Here is a 19777-nt window from a genome sequence, read left to right on the forward strand (position 1 = left end):
GGCTTCCCTGCACCTTCCTTCTGAAAGTCTGTTACTGCAAAGGTCACTTCATTACTTACCGTTTACTTCTCACATAGAGAACTAGGATCTGAACATTCAGACTAGTTTTAACTGGTGACAATAAGGAAGAAGCTTAAAGTTAAACATCCCAGAAATTTATTTGATGTTGGCTTGAATACATTTTATATAGGAAGGTTGGGACTGTTTGTGTTGGGTGCCCCTGGTAAATCTCATGGAGGCACTGAATCCAGAGACATCAGAATGGAAACCAAAAGCCCAATTTTAGGGCTGCTCTTTAAGATTTGCCTCTGGTCAAATCAAGCCACTCCTTTAAAAAATGCTTGAGGTGTTAGAGCTTCTTTGTGGCTGACACAAGGAGGGCAGTTAGATTCTGGTTTGTTGAACACTTGAATACTTGGAAATAAAAATATTCAGCTTTGAAGTTTTCAATACTGGAAAACTTTCAAGTCTAGGGTTTCCAGCCAGGAATGGCAGCTTTGTATTCCTTAAATCACTGTTTCCCACAAGGCTAATCTTCAGCTTTGGCTTCCATTTCTTCTGCGTCATCATCTCCATCCACCTCTGCATTTTCTCTTTCTAGCCGTTCCAGCTGCCTTGCAAGCTCAGTCTCATCTGTATCTGTGACCACTTTAGGCTGCGGAAGAGGCAAAAATTCAAAATGAACTGAACAGCAGAGCAGATTGGATTTCAATAGTATTACTGGCCAGTGTTTAAAATATAACTTAAGTACTTTCATTTCTAATAATTCAGTCATACCCGTGCTGACTTACCTCCGAATAAGTTCTATTAGCTGAAAATTAAAACAAAATACAAGACAAGACAGTACAGGCAAATAGTGCACACTACGGTGGAACAGTACTTTCTGCCATTTTAATAAGCTTAGCTGAAAACATGAATTCAGTGATCACAAAGACCACCAATGTCCTGCTTTAAAAAAAAAAAGGTTATTCTGGGTTCAAGATAAACTATGCTTCCTCAGAGAATGAATTGTTCTATACACACAGACATACAGTATATGGAAATTAGGTTCTGTTTATATAGTGATGAGGGAAAGACAGATTATTGTTTGAGACAGGGCCTCCTTATGTAGACAAGGCAGCCCTACTGCCTTTGCCTCCCAGTGCTGAAATTAGATTGGTGTCACTGCCTAGCAATTTTTTATTATCTATTTTTCTCCTTGAGGGGAAAACCCCTAACACCACTGGCCCAAATGTCTATCCCAAATATGACAGCCTAGTGCTAATAGTTCTTATTACCAAACAACTCCCTCTTTTAGGAATACTATCTATCAATGGTTACTTTATACTTAGTATCTAACTAGGCAGGTAGCCTTGGTATGCTAACAAGACTGGCTCTGAACTGAGGCAATCATCCTGGCCTCAGTTTCCCAAGCACTGAGATTACAGGCATGGGCCGTCATATTCAATTCATCTGATACAATACTCTATTTATAAAAAGAGTGTGGGAATGCGTGCCATGGTGTGCTTTTGAAGTTGAGAAGACAACTTTTGGGAGTAAGTTTTCTCCTTCTAACATACCGGTTCTGGAGACAATAGGCTGAAAAGGTAGCTAAGTAGATGAAGTGCCTCCTGCACAAGTATGAGGGCTGGAGTTCAAACCCTAGCAGCTCCACAGAAAGCTGGGCACAATGCTAAGGACCTGAAGCTAGGAGTGAAGACAGGTGGCTCTTGAGCTTCAGGTTCAGTGAGTCTTAACAAAAATAGATAAGAGGAGGAAGGGCTGGAGAGATGGCTCAGAGGTTAAGAACACTGGCTCCTCTTCCAGAGGATTCAGGTTCAAATTCCAGCATCCACATGGCAGCTCACAACTGTCTTTAACTCCAGTCTAAGGGGATCTTACACCTTAACACCAATGCACATGAAATAAAGTTAAATAAAAAAAAATATATATATAAAGATAGAGGATATCTGACGCTGACCTCTGGCCTTTACATGTGCACCCATGGGTCAGCATACCTGGGCACACACACTAAAAAGAAAATTAAATAGGCTAAGGCTAGATTCAACTACAGGGAGCTGGAGACAAGCCTGGACTACATGGGATCCTGTATCAAAAGCAAAAAAAAAAAAAACAAACAAAAAACAAAACAAAACCCCCCAAACAACAACAAAAACCAAATAAACCACAAAAATATTAAGAACAAAGGAAAAAAATAAGATGCAGATCTCACCTTCATTTGAACATTAAACACGCCTCTCTTCTCCTCAATCTTCTCTTTGATGACTGCCATAGCCTGATTGAGAACAGAGAGGCCTTCTGTTCTCTCTAGTGTCGTCGTCGTCATCACATACCTGGGTGGAGCTATCAGGTTAATCTATAGGAGAAAAACAGAAATAAAGCTATGAATATACTTACCCAGAATATTCAAAAATTGTTTTATTAATTTGCTGCATGAAGGCATCAGCTCAATTTGCTCCCAGTTTTAAAGATCAGTTTATTAATACAGTCTCTTAGTTTCTTTTTTTTTTTTTTTTTTTGGTTTTTCGAGACAGGGTTTCTCTGTAGCTTTGGTGCCTGTCCCGGAACTAGCTACTGTAGACCAGGCTGTCCTCGAACTCACAGAGATCCGCCTGCCTCTGCCTCCACCGCCGGCCAGTCTCTTAGTTTCGTTTCTCAACAAGTTGATAAAAAAACACTCTAACAGCCGGGCGGTGGTGGCGCACGCCTTTAATCCCAGCACTCGGGAGGCAGAGGCAGGCGGATCTCTGTGAGTTCGAGACCAGCCTGGTCTACAAGAGCTAGTTCCAGGACAGGCTCCAAAACCACAGAGAAACCTGTCTCGAAAAAAACCAAAAAAAAAAAAAAAACAAAAAAAAAAACCACTCTAACAATTGCAATTTATGGGAGGAAGGGCTTATTTTAGCCCTCAATTCAAGGCATAGTCCATCACGGTGGAAAGTCAAGGCAGTGGGAATCTGAAGCAGTTAGTTAGTCATGCTACGTCTGAATTCAGAGGACTGAAATGAATGCATGCATCCAGTTATTTAGATCCCTCTCCATTTACACAGCTGATGATTCCATTCAGACAAAGGTGTCATCTACAGTGGTTGGGTCAGTATACCATAACAATTAAGACAATCTTGCACAGACATGACCAAACGAATTCTAAATCTGTCAAGCTGTAAACTAATACCAACAACAGCAACAGATCATTGACACAATGATCTAATCCAGTTCGTATAAATAGTCCATTGCAATATGGAATATGAAGAATTAAAACTGTTGGGTGTTTGTCATCTAACTAATGGGTAACTGGAATTGGAAGGATGGCTCAGTGGTTAAGAACATATGTTACTCTTGCAGAAGATCCCAGTTTGGTTTGCAACCATCTATAACTTCAGATTTTCTAGAAGATCTGATGCCCTCTTCTGGTCTTTGTGGGCATCAGGCATGGACATGGTACACACTTGCAGGCATAAAGTAAAAATATTTTCTCCCCATTTTTCCTTTCTCTTTTTGACAGGATTTCTCGGGCAACAGCCCTAGCTGTCTAGAACTAGCTCTGTAGACCAGTCTGGCTTCAAACTCAGAGATCTGCCTGCTCTCAAGTGCTGGGATTAAAGGCGTGTGCCACCACTGTCTGGCTCTCTCCCTTTTAAGACAAAGTCTCACACTCTGTAGACCAGGCTGGCCTTGAATTTAGAGATCTGTCAGCCTCTGCCTCCCAAGTACTGGAATTAAAGGCATGTACCACCATGTCAGGCAATAAATAAATCTAAAAAAAGAAAAAAAGAAAGAAAAAAGCAAACGGCTAACCACTCCACACTGATGAAATTCTTCTAAGAAATCCCAAGTAATGATTATCCAGTTAGGCAAACGTCATCAAAATTGAATGACTGTTGTTGAAAAAATGTTACCCTCCTGAAGGTGCTGTGCATAAACATTTTGAGCACTGTAACTCCTTACTGTAAAGATTTAACATTGCTGGCTCACTCACTATAGGAGCCCTTCCCCATTTTGTAGTACTAACAAAAAGCCACACCTGTAACAACTGCCCAGAAATATCATGAAAAGACTATACCACTCTGAGAGGGAGAAAAATAAAAAAAAAAGAGAGACATGACATGTTTTTGTAATTTTATTTATTTACTTTTAAATTATGTGTCTCTGTTTACCATGTGTACGGCACATGGTACCAGAGGTGTCATATCCACTAGGGCCGGAACACAAATCAGATCTTCTGTAAGAGCAGTAGCTCTTAACCTGAAGTAGCTCTCAATTCCCACGATACTTTTCTTTAAGGTACGGGGAATTAAACTCTGGGCAATGAACATGCCAGGCAAGGACTTTACCACTGAGCTATAATTTCCTATCCAACACGACCAGCTTTAAAAAAAAAAAAAAAAAGACAGAAAAAAGAAAAAAGACTGGATATAACTTAGTGGCCCTGGGTTCAACTGCCAGCACACAGGTCAATTGCAAGGTTCTAACAAGCAGGGTGAGAGAAAATGCGTAACTTACCTTGATGGGCATGGTTTCTGTAGAACAATTCAAACCTGCTCTCAGGGCTTCTTTTACAGCATCAATTCCTTCATAACCATAGCAAGCTACTTCAATATCTAAAATTACAAAAATTCAAAGGCTGGCACCAGAAGTGACAATAAGGAAAGATAAAAGAATCAGAGAGTTGAAGTTATATCATATAAATACAACATTAACCTCAATTAGAAATGTATTTTCACTGCTGAAAATATCTGACTATGGTTAGGTATGTGGTCATATCCCTGTGATCTCAACATAGAGAAGCTGAGGAAGGAGGATTTTACAAAGGACAATAATTTTCTGTTTTTTGAGACAGGGTTTCTCTGAGAAACAGTCCTAGCTATCCTGGAACCTACTCTGTAGACCAGGCTGACCTTGAAATCAGAGATGTGCCACGGCCCGGCAAGACATTTATCAAACACTGAGACAACAAAATATCTAGAGCTATTTAGAAACCGTACCCCACTTGGCCCAGCAATCCTTTTTACTTTATTACACTTAATTGTGTATCTTGTGTGTACAGGGGCACACACGAGCATGTGGGTGTCAAAGAGGACAACATGTGGGAGGGGCTCTTTCTACTCCATAGGTGCTGGGTTTGAACACAGGTTGTCAGGCTGGTTGGCAAGTAGCTTTACTTGCTGTGTCATCTTGTCAACTTGAACCAGCAAATCTTTTACAACATCTGAATAGATGGATAAGTACTTATTTTTGCAATTGTGTGAAATTAATGCATTTTTACTAGGGGCTGACCCCAGGCCTTCATGAATGCTAAGAATGCGGTCCATTCTTATATACCAGTGGTTCTCAACCTTCCTCACCCTGCAATCCTTTAATAAATTCCACATGATGTTGTGGCCCCCAAGCATAAAATTTTGTTACTACTTCATAACTGCAATTTTTCTGCTGTTATGAACCATAAACATCTGATATGCAGGATATTCAACCCCCAAATGGGTCAAGACCCACAGGTTGAGAATCACTGCATGATCTTGTAAAGTAGCCACAAAGGAAGAACGTCTGAAAATATCCAGATGATTGACATAGGGTCAATACAGAGGCATAGAAAGATACCACTGTCCTGCTGAAATATTTTAAATTGTACACTAGTGCAAAATGTAATTCTTTATGTTAAAGGGCTAAATTAAGGTTATCTGAGCTTCCATGACTATTTTCATTTGTGCCAATATATTTTATGCTATTGTAGAAGTAATTTCTTGGTCTAGGTATGAGACTGTGGTGGAATACTTCCCCAGCATGTATGAAGTCCTGGTTTGATTCTAATAGCCAAAACAAAAGTCCAAAGGCATCAAAAAACAAACACCCCCACCCCTGGAAAAACAAACAAAACCCCACTAAATTCAAACCAAATAAAACGTTAAAACTATTGTTACAAAAGAAAAACATCTAGAAAAATTTATACTTGTTGATCCAGCAACAAGTACTTTGGTTAAGTCTCACTACTTATCAGCTTGTTTAGGCACACACAATAAAGTCATTTAGAAGCCACTTACCTGCTCGAATTTTGACAGCTTGTGGGGTCAAACGCCTATTAATATTGTTAATGAGTACTTCTCGTTCATTTTCATCCAAATCTAAACTATCCAGGATAGATGGGTCTCTGAAAAAAACAGAAAGACAAAAAATGTCAAGGTAATATTACTGATAACTGAAACTGAACACATGATGGCAGAATAATACAAATAATAAGCAAGAATTTCAGCATGGAAGTTGAACTCTTGGTTTTTGCACAGTTTTAACTATGTGTTAGTTTCTCTTTCAAAATGTGTAAATTGAGGTGGAAGTGTCTCACAGAACTGCTATATTAAATGAAGCAATGTAAGTACTTACTATATGGCACAGAAAACACTCAACTGATTTTCAAAACAAAAACTGGGCTAATATAAACAATTTAATACCTTTTAATACGAATCTGACATTCTATTATAATTAACTTACGCATTTTCAAGTAATTATCACTCTATTTCAAGGACTTAGAATCCAGCTTAGAAAGAACATTTGGGCAGCGGGACAGGAAGGAATTAGTGTAGTTAGTGAGTGGGGCTAGAGACCAGTATGTCATCTGATCCTCCCAAGTGTCCAAGACCTGGATCAGGGAAGGGTTTAGCTAAACTAACACTGGCATGTTAACTGAACAAATGGGAAAGAGAAAGAATAACTTTTTAAAAGAGATCCAGGCAGTGGTGGTGCATGCCTTTAATCCCCCCTCCAAGGGTAGCCAAAAGAACAGTAGACACTAACAAGCATAGGCAAAATGTTACAAAAAGTTATAATAGGCAAAAAGGACTAACATGAGCAAGGATCCAAGCTAATGACATGGGGTTTCAATGAAAAGAGATAGAAGCTGCATGAAGGACTTTTCCTTTAGCCTGCACAAAATAACAAGACATACTGACAGATATATACACTGTCATACGACAACAAAGACAAACACAGACTGACATTTACAATCAATAAAGACACAAAGCTGTTGACTTCATCAAAAAGCAGGAGCATGCAAATCAATTATGGCAAAAAGAAAGAAAATCTGACGTATACCAAATGATGGTGTAGAGGAAGGAAAACAGCAGTACCTATCTACAGTTGCTAGGGGAATATAAACTATAGAACTAACACGGAGTGTAATTTGGCAAAGCTCTACTACTGGCAAGAAAGTTATCGAAAATGACATCTCACAGAGTTTCCATGTCAGATAACACAGTCAGGAAAGGAAACGTTATAGACAGAGAGAAAAACAGGTTTGGAAACAGCCAAATACATGGTGAAAGAACAAAATGTATGAACTATAGGTTTTTAAAGGCAAAACAAATCTAATGAAAAAGGTCTGTTGTGAGGCCACATGGAAGGTAATGTGACAGAAAAAGGGTCCAAGCAACTGCAATAAGCAAGAGGCTGTACTATTTTGGATAAGATGCCCATATTGGTCCTGAAATCATCCAATGACTATGAAATTTACAAAGAAGTGTGAGATGAATCCAAGTAAATATGGCATATGAAAACTATATATATTTGACCACATCACACTGAAATATTTTTACAGCTAAATGTGACAAGGACCTGTGGGTGCTAGGTAATCAGGAAAGACATAGAGGCAGAATCAAGGTTTTCTTACGAGACTGCATGCTTAAAGGCATCATAAGCACCATATCCAGGCTTCTTGTACTTATCATCAAAGACCCAGGCAGTCCTCTGGAACAGGCTTTCCAGCTGCTCATCCTTGGTATATTCTAATACCTCAGCAACATGGCGAAGAATGCTGTAAACCTAGACACACAATGAAAAACTCAGTAATTTGAAAATCAGAGAGCTACAAAGAAGAGGCATTGTCATACCTTAGTAGATGTAATTACTTCAATAATTCCTGAAAGTAACACCTATAACTGCAAGTTCTTTCTCCATAAAGAAATATTCACTACTTCATAATAATTAGCTGAAGTGGGTATAATAAGAAGTATGATACAACTTGGGGGTATTCAAACAAATTAACATCTTTGGATTTGTTTCACTTGCAATAAGGCACTTAGTATCTTTCATTGCCAAGAGAACTCCTGCACAGATCAAGTATATACAAAACTATACTATTTTAAGGAGAAAACTGTTATGAGTGCATAGAATTGAGATTTTAATATTTTGTTTGCTATTATAATTTAATAATTATCCTTCCATTTACTTACCCAGCAAACTCCCTGAAAAATACAAATTTTATGAGCTAGTAAGATGACTCAGTGAATGGATAAAGGTGCTTACTGTTAGGAGGGATGACCCGAGTACAATCCTTAACCCACATGGTAGGAGGAGAGACTTGGTCCCCACAAGTGTCCTCTAACCTCTACCACACACACACAAACACCAAAACAAACAAATGTAACAAAAAAACTGTTTCATATTTCACATGAAAAGTGACTAAGAAAGGGTCCTAAACTTGTTTCATTTTATCAGCCTGGGAACATACTCTTGTTTAGGCTGTTGTTTTATGAGATTTAGGCTTGCTATATTTATATTGTCTTAGCTTCCCATGCAGGAAGGGCTATAGGTACACATCACTGTACAAGGCAAGTAATGTGACAGTGTCCTGGAGAGAACAGAAATATGCAAGTTTCCCAGAGCAATGCTTTAACAACAACAACACAACAGGACCACAGTAACACCTTTAGTTCTTTGACAGTGTAAAGACTCAAACCCAGGGCCTTCTCCATCCTAGGTAAATGCTCTTGCCTCTCAACTAAAATCCTAGTCTCTCTTTTTTAGACAGGGTGGTCCTGCATAGTCAAATTGACCATAAACTCCTATGCTGATAACAAGTGTTGGGAATAAAAGCATGTACCACCATGCCTGACTTGAAATTCTGCATTTCTAATATGTAGCCAACTAATGCCAAAGGGGTTAGTTCTGAATAAGTTTTAATGAAAAGAGGTTTTACTTTTTTTTTTTTTAAATACACTTATTTCACATGCTTCAGATGTATAAACACTTAAAACGAAAGCAGAGATTTGGATCATGGTCTGCTGGACTTGGGATCATTATTATTTGCTTTACTGGGTTTCTTAGATTCTTTTCTGTTGCTGGGATAAAATATCCTAACAAAGGCAATATAAAGAAAAAAGGGTTTATTTGGCTTAAAATACTAGGTTACACTTCAGGCAGGGAAGTCAGAGGCAGAAGTCTGAGAAAATTGGTCACATCAGCAGTCAACAGTAGAGAGCATGAATCAATGCATACAGGCTAGTGCTTAGCTTGATCCCTCTACTTCATATAGCCAGAATCCCCTGGTCAGGAAATGGTCCCGTTCACAAATAAGAAGAATCTTCTCACACAAATTAACCTTAACCAAGACCATCCCTTAGAGGTGCACCTGGAGACCTGCTTTCCAGGTGTCAATCTATCATATTGTATTAACCAAAATTAAAAAAAAATATTTTTATTCCAACATTTTCTTGGTATTTTATTTTGAGGATAGGAATACACACAGCAGAAAAGAACAAAACACTAATAAGAGGCAAAGCCACCAGTAACATCATTAAAAACAGAGAATGAGGGGCTGGAAGACTGCTTGGGTAGCAAGAGTACTACTGGTCATGCAAAAGACCTAGGTTCAATTCCCAGCAGCCACACAGTGACTCAAAATCATCTATGAATGCAGTTCCAGAGGATCTGATGCCCCCTTCTGACCTGGAGAACCACACACAGCCAGAGTGCACACACATACATGCAGGCAAAACACTCATACATTAAATAAATAAACCTTAACAAAGAGAATCAACTCACGGTTTTGGATTTTGTGAATTTGTCTTCACATTTGATTGCTTCCTCTGGAGAAACTCTTCTTTTTGACAAATCAATATATCCTGTATGAAAATATTTAAAAGTAAGTTTTATTTGTTGAAGTATAAGCATATGATTAGAAACAAGTTTATAAGCAAATTAAGTATCTGATTGAGAAGCTTATAATTATCCCTATTAAAATCATATTGACACAGGACTGCTGTAAGATGAGACATTTAGAACAAGATAGTTATATATTCTTTATTATTCTGGAAAGAATTAATAATTTTCAATTTAATTGAAAGTTACTTAAATGCCTCTTCTTAAGCGTACAGACAGTTGAGAATTGCTATGATTTGATTAAGAGGCTACTATCAAATCAGGTGAAGTGACATATGCCTGTCATATGCATAGTAGATTCTCTTTCCCAGAGATCCTAGCCTTTTAACCTGATGGAACTAGAACTCAAGAAAGATGACAGATTTTGTCAAATATCCAGACCACGGACACCCACAATCCTAGCCTGGTTAGAACAAGGTCATGAGACCACAATACAAAATCCACACACAAAATTTTTTTTATCTTTTAATTCTCTAACTGTATTTCCCAAAGAACTTAAGTCTTTATTTACACTGAAGGAGTTCAAATTACCAATTTTTCTTCTCACAGATTATATTTTAATGTTTTAATCTGAGCAACTTCAACAAAAAAGTTATCAAAATTTACTTTTATGCTTTCTTCTAAAAATACTAGTTTCAATTTTGATGTACATCGACTTTAGGTTATTTTTTTTTCAATTTTTTTAAAAGATTTTTATTTAGTATGTATACAGTGTTCTGTTTGCATATATGCCTACTCACCAGAGAGGGCATCAGATCTCATTACAGATGGTTGTGAGCCACCATGTGGTTGCTGGGAATTGAAATCAGGACCTCAGGAAGAGCAATCAGTGCTCTTAACCACTGAGCCATCTCTCCAGCCCTATAGGTTATTTTTTAAAGGAGCATTTATGAATCATGCTTCATATTTATTAGCATATGGACAACCAATTTTCTCAGCATTATTATTTTTAAAATGACATATTTATTTTTATGTGCATTGGTGTTTTGCCTGCATATACATTTGTGTGAGGGTGTTGGATGCCCTGGAGGTAAAGCCACAGAAAGTTGTAAGCTGCCACGTGGGCGCTGGCAATCAAACCCAGGTCCTCCAAAAGAAAAGTCAGTGCTGAGCTATCTCTCCAGCTCCAGCATTATTTTTAAAAAGACAATGTTTCTACCATTCAGTTGCTTTTTTAACATTGTTGGTAACTGGGTATAAATAACAGTACACATAATTTTGAGTATTAAAATAAATTGCTTGCTTTTGTTTTTAATAATAATAATAAAAAAGGTCTCATAATATAGTCCAGGTGGTCTTGATCTCACAGTCACCTGCCTGCCTCCACCTGATCATGCTTTACCACCCTCTATACACGGACACCCTACCCCCGCTCTTCTCTGGTTGGGGTTCAAACCCAAAGCATTATATTCTTTCTAGGCAAGGCTCTTCCACTGACATATACTCCCAGACGCTCTCATTTTCTCTTTGATTTAAAAACCTAATCACTTTAGGTCTTTAATTTTTCTAACATAAACAACAATATTTATAAAATGTTATTTTATATATTTTATCCTCCCAAGATAAAATGATAATGATTCAAATATTCACTACAATCAGAACATAATGATTTCAACCTTCTTAAAATTTACTCAAAGCAAAAAAAAAAAATTACTCAAAGCTCTATTATATATGGCCCAACTTATTATTTTAGTGAGTATGACTTGCACATCTGAAACATATATATTCTATTTTTTTGTAGATGTAGTTGATCAATGTTTGTAATGAATTCCTTTCTGATATGGCTCTTAAATTAACCAGTCAAAGGTTATCTAAACCTCTAACTACTTCACCCACTTTAAATTTTTATTTCACATCACTAATCTCTATTGAGCACATATACACTGGGTTTTTTTCTCTCTCTCTCCACTCTTTGAGGACCTGATACTCAGCTCCCAAATACACAAAGGTAAGTGTAGCTCTCATCTATCAATAGCCCTTGGATGAGTCTTATTTTTATTTTCAGTGGTTGTTTCAAGAATTACAATATATGTCCTATTTATTGTGAGCATCATCCCAATGCATGTACAATGTAAAAACCATACATATTTAGTATCTCATGTCTTGTCCTTTGTTTTAGTTATCAAATACATTGCATTTAAGAAAAATACGTTTACACTGTTCCGCATTTTCTTCGCCTCTCTACTGCACCCTAGAGCTAAATGTGCACTAGTTCCCCCCTATCTTTGAGGGATATAATTTAAAATTTACTGTTATGTTTAAAACTGTGAGGCCAGGCAGTGGTGGTACATCCCTTTAATCCCAGCACTTAGGAGGGAGAGGAGGGCAGATCTCAGTCAGTTCAAGGCTAGCCTGGTCTACAAGAGCTCGTTCCAGGACAGGCTAAACAACAAAAAAACCTGTGAACAGCACCAGTCCCTATTTGCAGAGTCATGCGCCACACAATGACATTTTGGTCACTGAAAGATTACCTACATGAAGGTAATCTTACAAGATTTAAGTTGTAAGAACACTATGATGTTTGTATCAATGACATCAATTAAAACTTGTCTCCGAACGTATTCCTCCTTGGGGCTTCTGTTATTTTGAGAACGGCCTTGGTAATAGTTCAGGCTGTCATTAAATTCAGGATACTTTTGCCTCAGCTTCCTGGCTACTGGGAAAACAGGGTTGTGCCAATGTTTAAAAAGAGGGCAGGAGGGGCTGGAGAGATGGCTCAGAGGTTAAGAGCATTGCCTGCTCTTCCAAAGGTCCTGAGTTCAATTCCCAGCAACCACATGGTGGCTCACAACCATCTGTAATGGGGTCTGGTGCCCTTGTCTGGCCTGCAGGCATACACACAGACAGAATATTGTATACATAATAATAATAATAATAATAATAATAATAATAATAATAAAAGGGCAGGAGCAAGTATAATATAATAATATTTGAAAGGTGGTTGGATCTTATAGTTGGGAGGCCTGCCTGATCTACATAAGTAAGTTCCAGGCCAACCAGGGTAACACAGGGCAACTCAGTGAGATCCTATTAAAAACATTATGTTACTATGCTATTTTGCTTAGAACTTAATGCCTATATGCTTGGCAAGTGTTCTACTACTAAACAACAATCCCAACCCCCACATTTCTGTCTGAAGTGATATAAGACTATATATTTATTAACATATTTATACCTACGATAAATGTAATTTAAGCATAGTAAAAAATTTGTAAAAAAGAACAATTTTAGTAATATGCTATAACAGAAGTATGTAAATTTATTCTTTCTTAAGATAATTACTAGTGTTTTGGAATTGTGGGTAACCAAAATAGTACAAATCAAAATTGCCAATAATACTATATTTACTGTATTTTTTCCTCCCATATCTTTTCTTATGGTACCAGAGTTCAAACCCAGGATTTCTATTTCATGTTAGCCACTCTCAGTCGAGACAGGATCTTATAGTACTCTGAGTGTTACTGTCTTCTGATTAGCTGGGACCATAGGGATACACCAATGAATCTAGCTTCCAGGATGCTTCCCCAACCCCCATTTTTTATATCTTTCGTAGCCTTGGCTGTCCTGAAATGTGCTCCGTAGACCAGACTGGTCTCGAACTCAACTCAGAGATGTGCCGGCTCTGCCAAGCGCTGGCATTAAAGTCATGTGCCATCACCTGATCCAGCCCCTCCCTTGTTAAACCATTAGATTCCTAAAGATTGCCCCACGCTGGCCACCGACTCGTTCCTGAGACAAAACACCAAGGTCTAGCAGTTAAAATTCATTATTTGGCTAGTCTTATCAACTCATCCTATCATAGACTTGTCCCCCTTTTCTCTGTAAAAAACCACTCCTGCAGAAACACCTCCTGTATGTCTTTGTCCTATCTGGAGGTGGCAGTCCCGCCAACCCCTCAATCAATGTCCTTCATGCTGAGAACTTGTCTGGGTGTGTTCGTCCTGAGCTGACTTCTCTGGGGGGCCTCCCTTACAAATACTGATGAGTTAACTGGGTTTCTTTCTGGTTATAATGAGTTAATTACCAAAATCCTCATAAATATTGAAAAGCTTCAAGTTATTTGGCCACAAAACTAACTCTAGAATGTACTTATTAGACTACTACTACTATTACAATAAAAGGTTTTTGCTTAGTTAGTTAATTGGTATCCTTTAAAATTTTTTTATTTAAAGCTTTAGACAAATGAGTCTTGTGGATACACAGATATGGGTATGTTTATATGTTTGCATGTGTGTATACCATGTATGTCACGTTAGTCAAGGCTATATCTTGGGCATGTTTATTCAGGAGTTTTCAGTTTGATTTTTGAGATAGGTCTCACTCAGTAAGTTCAGCTAGCTGGTCATGAATCCCCAGATTTTTTTTTTATCACCCCAGGGTTGAGATTACCAGCCTGTGCCTCCAAACCTGGCTTTTCTCTTTGAGCTCTGGGATTCTCCAGCTTGCATATCAAGCAAGCACATAATCCACCGGCTATCTTCCCAACCCCCAAATGCTTCTTCAACAACTTTGTATGTAAAATAACTTTAGTAGTTTAACGACAGTATGTGTAAAAAATATACACCTTTAAGTAAGTTTTTATACAGGCAACTTCCGTGGTTTTAGAATTTATATTTCTTAGCTATTTTTTTTCTCACTTACCTTTTTCTTTATCCACTCTAATGACAACTACACATTCATTTCTGCCAATGCGGATCAGTTTGTTTATAGAACGGATACGTCTCCTGGATAATTCGCTAAGAAGAATCATGCCTTCAATGTTATTGTATTCCAACAAGCTGACATAAGCCCCCATTTCAGCAATGGATCTTACATTCACCATCACTACATCTTCCACCTCAGGGAATCTGTGTTGATAAAATCTACAACTTAGACCCGGCATTCTGTAAGTAAAACAAATAAACAAATACATAAATAAAGGGTTGCGCTAGGGTAAAAATAATCAATTTTGTAGATCCCGACAACAAAGGAACACAACAACAGAAAACAGGCACTAGTCTCCTCATCTCCCTAAACGTCAGAAAATGGACAGATACCAAGGAACCAAGCTTTAGCTTTCATTTGCTCCATAGTTTTGTAACGCTTAGGCGATCACTTTTAGAGGAACCATAAAAAAATAATGACTATCTATAAAGTGCTGCGAGACCTAAGGATTAAAGGAATATGTCGAGAGTAAAACACTATTTTAATATTACCACTTAAGTAGGGCATCGTGGTGCACACCTGTAATTCCAAGCTCCAGAGGATGATAAGTTTGAAGACAGCCTGGGCTATATAGATAGATGTTATCTCAAAACAAAAACTCCAAAATACGGTATACCATCACCCAATATTTTAAGAACTATCAAAGAACAGGAAGGATCACTATAACACAATTTTAACATTCCTAAGTTACTCTTTCTCCAAGCTGGCTCATATGGCAGATGCTACCACACAGCATGCAAAAGGAAAACTACTCCTTAACTAATATGGCAAATGTTACAGCCAATCCTTTTTGTGATGCTTCAGATGAGTTAAGTTTCTATTTACACATGAAGCAAATCCTTTCTTACTTGCCACTCATGAGCTAGTCTATTATATTATCACTGTAGCCAAAATTACAGTATCACAACCTAAAAATTTAGGGGCTAGAGAGATGGTCCATAAAATAAAAAATGACTTCATTTTCTTGCCTGGCCGTGTTGGCACACACCTTTAATCCCAGCACTTGAGTGGCAGAGGCGGTGGAACACTGAGTTCAAGGCCAGCCTTGTCTACAGAATGAGTTCCGAGTTCCAGGAGAACCTCTGCCTCTGAGAGGGGGGAAAATTAATTTATTTCCCTTTAAAATAAATTTAATTCACAAGTAATTTAATTTAGCCATTGTAATTTCTAACTTGTATTATCCTCCAATAGTCTGAGACACTAGGGAAGTACTTCACCTATGCTAGGGAAGTACTTCACCACCAAGCTCTACCCCAGTCCTCTTTTTATTTTGTTAACAAATACGCCTAATCTTGAGAAGAGCTTTATAAATCTCCACAATTCAAGTGTCTTTTAACCTCCATCTATTAAAGATACTTATAATTATTCTCTTTGATCCACCCAATTTCCAGCACCATCTCTTTAGTGACCCGTATGCTGAAAACCATCCCAGTTAGCACTACACTTTAAAAAGGAAGTCCCCAAGCTTTAATTGCAGCTGAGGACCTTTATGCTTTCCTATTAATCATAACCTACTTACTGTGTGAGGGCCCAGAAGACAGATAGTAAAAAGCACCTAAAGGCCTAAGGAAATAATTGTAAAATCTTAGTAACTTACTTTCTTGTTGATTGGGAATAAGGCATCAATATCTGACTTAAGAATTAGATACTCAGTTATGTTTAGTGTCACATGACTTTAAGTCCAGCACCTGGAAGGCAGAGGTGGGCAGATTTCTGAGTTTGAGACTAGTTTGGTTTACAGAGTGAGTTCCAGGAGAGCCAGGGCTATCCAGAAAAACCCTGTTTAAAAAAAACTCAGCCAGTCAACCACGCAACCAACTCTACACCCAGCATATGGAACAACAAAGTTCTGTCCTAGTATGGTTTGAAAACTACTTCCTGACATGCACATATTTCTACTACCTACTGAGAAAAACGTGTGTAGGACTCACACATCTGTTTCTACCAGGCAGGACTATTATTCCACAATCTGCCTACTGCCTAGCTCTTTGAGTACCACTTTCTCTCTAGTTCTCCCCATTTGTAGATAAGGAGATGGAGGTGCAGGGTGAGCAACTAGCTCCTTTATATACTGATATGTAATGAAAATCAAGATTTGAGCCTATTAAATTTTGAACCAATCTGTGCTCTGAACATCTGGACACAAAGAAATATCACCACTAGAAACATCTAATATGAACTTTAAAAACATATACCATGATTAGGCCAAACTATTAGGACAGAACCAACAGTACTGTTTAACCAACTGGAACATGTGGTCGACTCATTTCTGGAGCAGCTGAACAAAGCAGGGATTTAATAAAAGAAATGCAACATTTTGCTAGAATTACTCATTTGGAAACAGTTTTTAAACAGTATTTCTCTTAAGAGTAGGGGTGCAAATGTTTTCAAATACTTGTATATAGAAAACTTGAAAATTAAACACACTTTCAATAAATAAATCTGGAACAATGCTAGGAGATTTAACAGCTGTTCATTATATTTATTCAGCAAATTTCTCCAAAGAGGAAAGGTGATGCTTTGGCTTAATCTGCTGGTTAAAGCAACAGGGTAAGAGGACACAGGAAGATACAGCTACTTCTTTAGAAGGCACACATCCCCCACCCCAAGATATAGAGTAAATAAACACTGCTAATGGTACATTATTTACAGCACAAAGAAGTAGCTCAAAACTACAAAGGAATTCTTTTCACATTGACTGACTCACTAAATCACTTTATAAAATGCTAGTAACTTTTTAAAAACAATTTTTAAAAAGCCCATACGTATTCTGTCAATGAAACAGAAATCAATAATTTATTCAGTCCTTTCCATGATTTTCAATGTATTCCTTTTCATTTTGCAGTTTAACTTGTTGAAACAAACTTTTGGTACTAAACAATACTGACACAAAACTTCTTCTCTAGGGAATTAAGTACTAGTGGGACAACAAACTAGGAGGACTACAAGGTGCTATGAAAAAGCAGAGAACAGAAATATCAAATGATCTCAAGCTAAATATACAAGCACTAAAAAAAACCAGGAATCAAACCCCAAGATTTTTTCTTTTTTTGAGACAAGGTTCCTCGGTGTAACAGTCCTGGCTCTCCTGGAACTCGAATTATAGACCAGGCTGGTCTTGAACTCACAAAGATCCACCTGTCGCTGGCATTAAAAGAGTGTGCCACCATGCTCAAAACCCAAGTCTTTTAACACTAAGTCTGATGTGTTTTTTTATCCACAAAGTCTCAATATATCACAATATAAGAACACTGTTAAGTGTTTTCCCCTACTACTTTTGGACAGGGTTTCACGGTGTAGCTCTGGCTGGCCTCAAGCTCACAGAGCAATGGTCTCTGCATTCTGAGTGCTGGTTTTAAAAGATGTGTGCAACATGACATCACTCAAACTCAAAAGACCACTTCTGCCTCTAGAGTAGCTGGGGTTATAGGCACACACCACCACACAGGCTGTTCTGATGTTCTGAGGCAAAGCAACAATAACAAAACAAACCCCTCACCTTTCAAAAGATATTATCCAAATTCGAAGCTAATTTCAAATACCTTATACTATCAGTATCGCGCCCCTGTTAAGAGTAGGTACACGACTTCTAGAACCAGTACATTGTCACGTCACCAGAGCGGATACAGGAAACAAACATTCCAAAGTGTACTGTGTTGGGAAAAGACTTGTTCTGCTCCAAAGTTTACCAGCACACCTACACCTTCTGAGAATCGGCGCTTGCCATCCGGCGTCATAAGCACTGAAAAGAGACACTAAAATTCCATGTAACCGACATTTTTGAGGGGCTGTCGACCTCCCCCTCCTCCCCAACTTAATGAAGAGGAAAAAAAAAAAATCAAGGCTTCTCGGATGCGCCCTTTCTTCAAGAAATACTACTTTATTCCTAATGAAAATTGAAGCATACTTAATTTGGGGGTTTATTAAAGAGCCCCAAGTGTGTGAACACTCATTTAACTCGTAAAATTTCCTTAATACTAGGCTTCCAGCTTCCATAATTAAACAGACCCCAGTTCTATTCTCGCAGTAGCCAAAGCAGGGCAAATGAACCCCCTAATAAACAGCATGCTTTTCAATCCCAGGGTTGACTTCACTCTACCGAAATGCACAGCAAAAGCGAAAACTTAACTATCTTCAACTTCAGGGGTCACATTATGGACTATCTTGAACCTGCTTTTTTCCTTAAAAACGATGGTCTACCCTATTGGCTCTCTGGCGAACACTTCAGTCTCCACCGAGTCAGAGGAAAGTTTTGGTAGTCTACTGGGGGAGAGGGAAAAAAAAAAAAAAAAGCCCGGTAAAAGCGAAGCGCCCGATCTCTCGAGCCAGGGTGGGGTGTCGGGGCGTTCTCCGGAGGCCTCCCCACCACAAGGATCCAGATGGCCACGTTCCTTGATGGGGTTCCTCCGCCCGCACAACCACGTTTCTGGCTCACAGGACCCGACACCCAAGGGGCGAGAAGACCCAGCGAACAAGCCGCGCGCGGGGGCGACGGCGTCCAGACACTTCCCGCGCAACGACGGGAAGAGGGGCCAGGGGCCTAGCCTGGCTCGACCCCTCTGTCACTGCACAGAACTAAAGTGGGTTCCTGGGGAAGCGGGCTGCGGGGCCAGTCACCTGAAGCGTATGTGTGACTCCCGAACCGAGGTCCCACGCCAAGCTCCTTAATGGCAACGAGTAGACTCCACACAGCAGGACCGGACGCCGAAACTCCTCAGCGTGCGGCTCGCTCAACCCAGCGCGCATGCGGGCCCACCTCTCACTGCGCAAGCGCCGACGGAAAAGGCCCTTCGTTATTGCTAACCATAGAGTCTTGGTCCTCCTAGTGTGAGCCGAGTGAACCACAGGACGATCTGAAAAGTCCGTTTCCTCGGCACTTGGTAGATTTTGCGGAGGGAACGTGGCGAGGTTGGAAGAAGAGGTCGGATCCTGTTTCTTGCTCCAGAATGATTACGTTAAGTTTTAGTCAACCAGGAGATGGCGCTGTGGCGAAAGATGGGAAGCCGAGGAAGAGGAGGGTCGCGTGATCTTCGGATCCATTACTCAGAACATGCTGCAATCTTTACCGGCGTCCTGCCGGCGGGAGGGGCGGTGGAGCGACCCGGAATTCCGGGCTGTGCGCGCCTCCACATCCGGGCATTCCTCA

General features: G+C 39.1%; 1 protein-coding gene across 1 annotated transcript; it reads right to left on the reverse strand.

The window, feature by feature from the left end:
* Positions 1 to 139: 139 nt before the first annotated feature.
* Eif2s1 (eukaryotic translation initiation factor 2 subunit alpha) lies at positions 140 to 19509 on the reverse strand. The gene is made up of 8 exons (XM_041658300.1): positions 19249 to 19509; positions 14569 to 14810; positions 9811 to 9890; positions 7658 to 7809; positions 6039 to 6145; positions 4504 to 4601; positions 2213 to 2356; positions 140 to 655 (listed from the first exon to the last, which is right to left on the reverse strand). The coding sequence occupies exons 2-8, from the start codon at positions 14807 to 14809 to the stop codon at positions 530 to 532; spliced, it is 948 nt and encodes a 315-aa protein (XP_041514234.1). The 5' UTR covers position 14810; positions 19249 to 19509; the 3' UTR covers positions 140 to 529.
* Positions 19510 to 19777: the final 268 nt, after the last annotated feature.

This window comes from Microtus oregoni, unplaced genomic scaffold, assembly GCF_018167655.1.
Source record: "Microtus oregoni isolate MIOR12 unplaced genomic scaffold, Mior012 000009F_ref0000495, whole genome shotgun sequence".
Classification (NCBI taxonomy): Eukaryota; Metazoa; Chordata; class Mammalia; order Rodentia; family Cricetidae; genus Microtus; species Microtus oregoni.

Bases quoted from the DNA above. Each gene is read 5' to 3' on its own strand.
- Eif2s1 (XM_041658300.1), bottom strand. From the start codon at position 14,809: ATGCCGGGTCTAAGTTGTAGATTTTATCAACACAGATTCCCTGAGGTG. The intron at 2,357-4,503 runs GTAAGTTACGCA...TTTCTCCTATAG, and splicing joins CAGAAACCATGCCCATCAAG to ATTAACCTGATAGCTCCACC. The intron at 656-2,212 runs GTGAGATCTGCA...CCTCTTCCGCAG, and splicing joins TGTTTAATGTTCAAATGAAG to CCTAAAGTGGTCACAGATAC.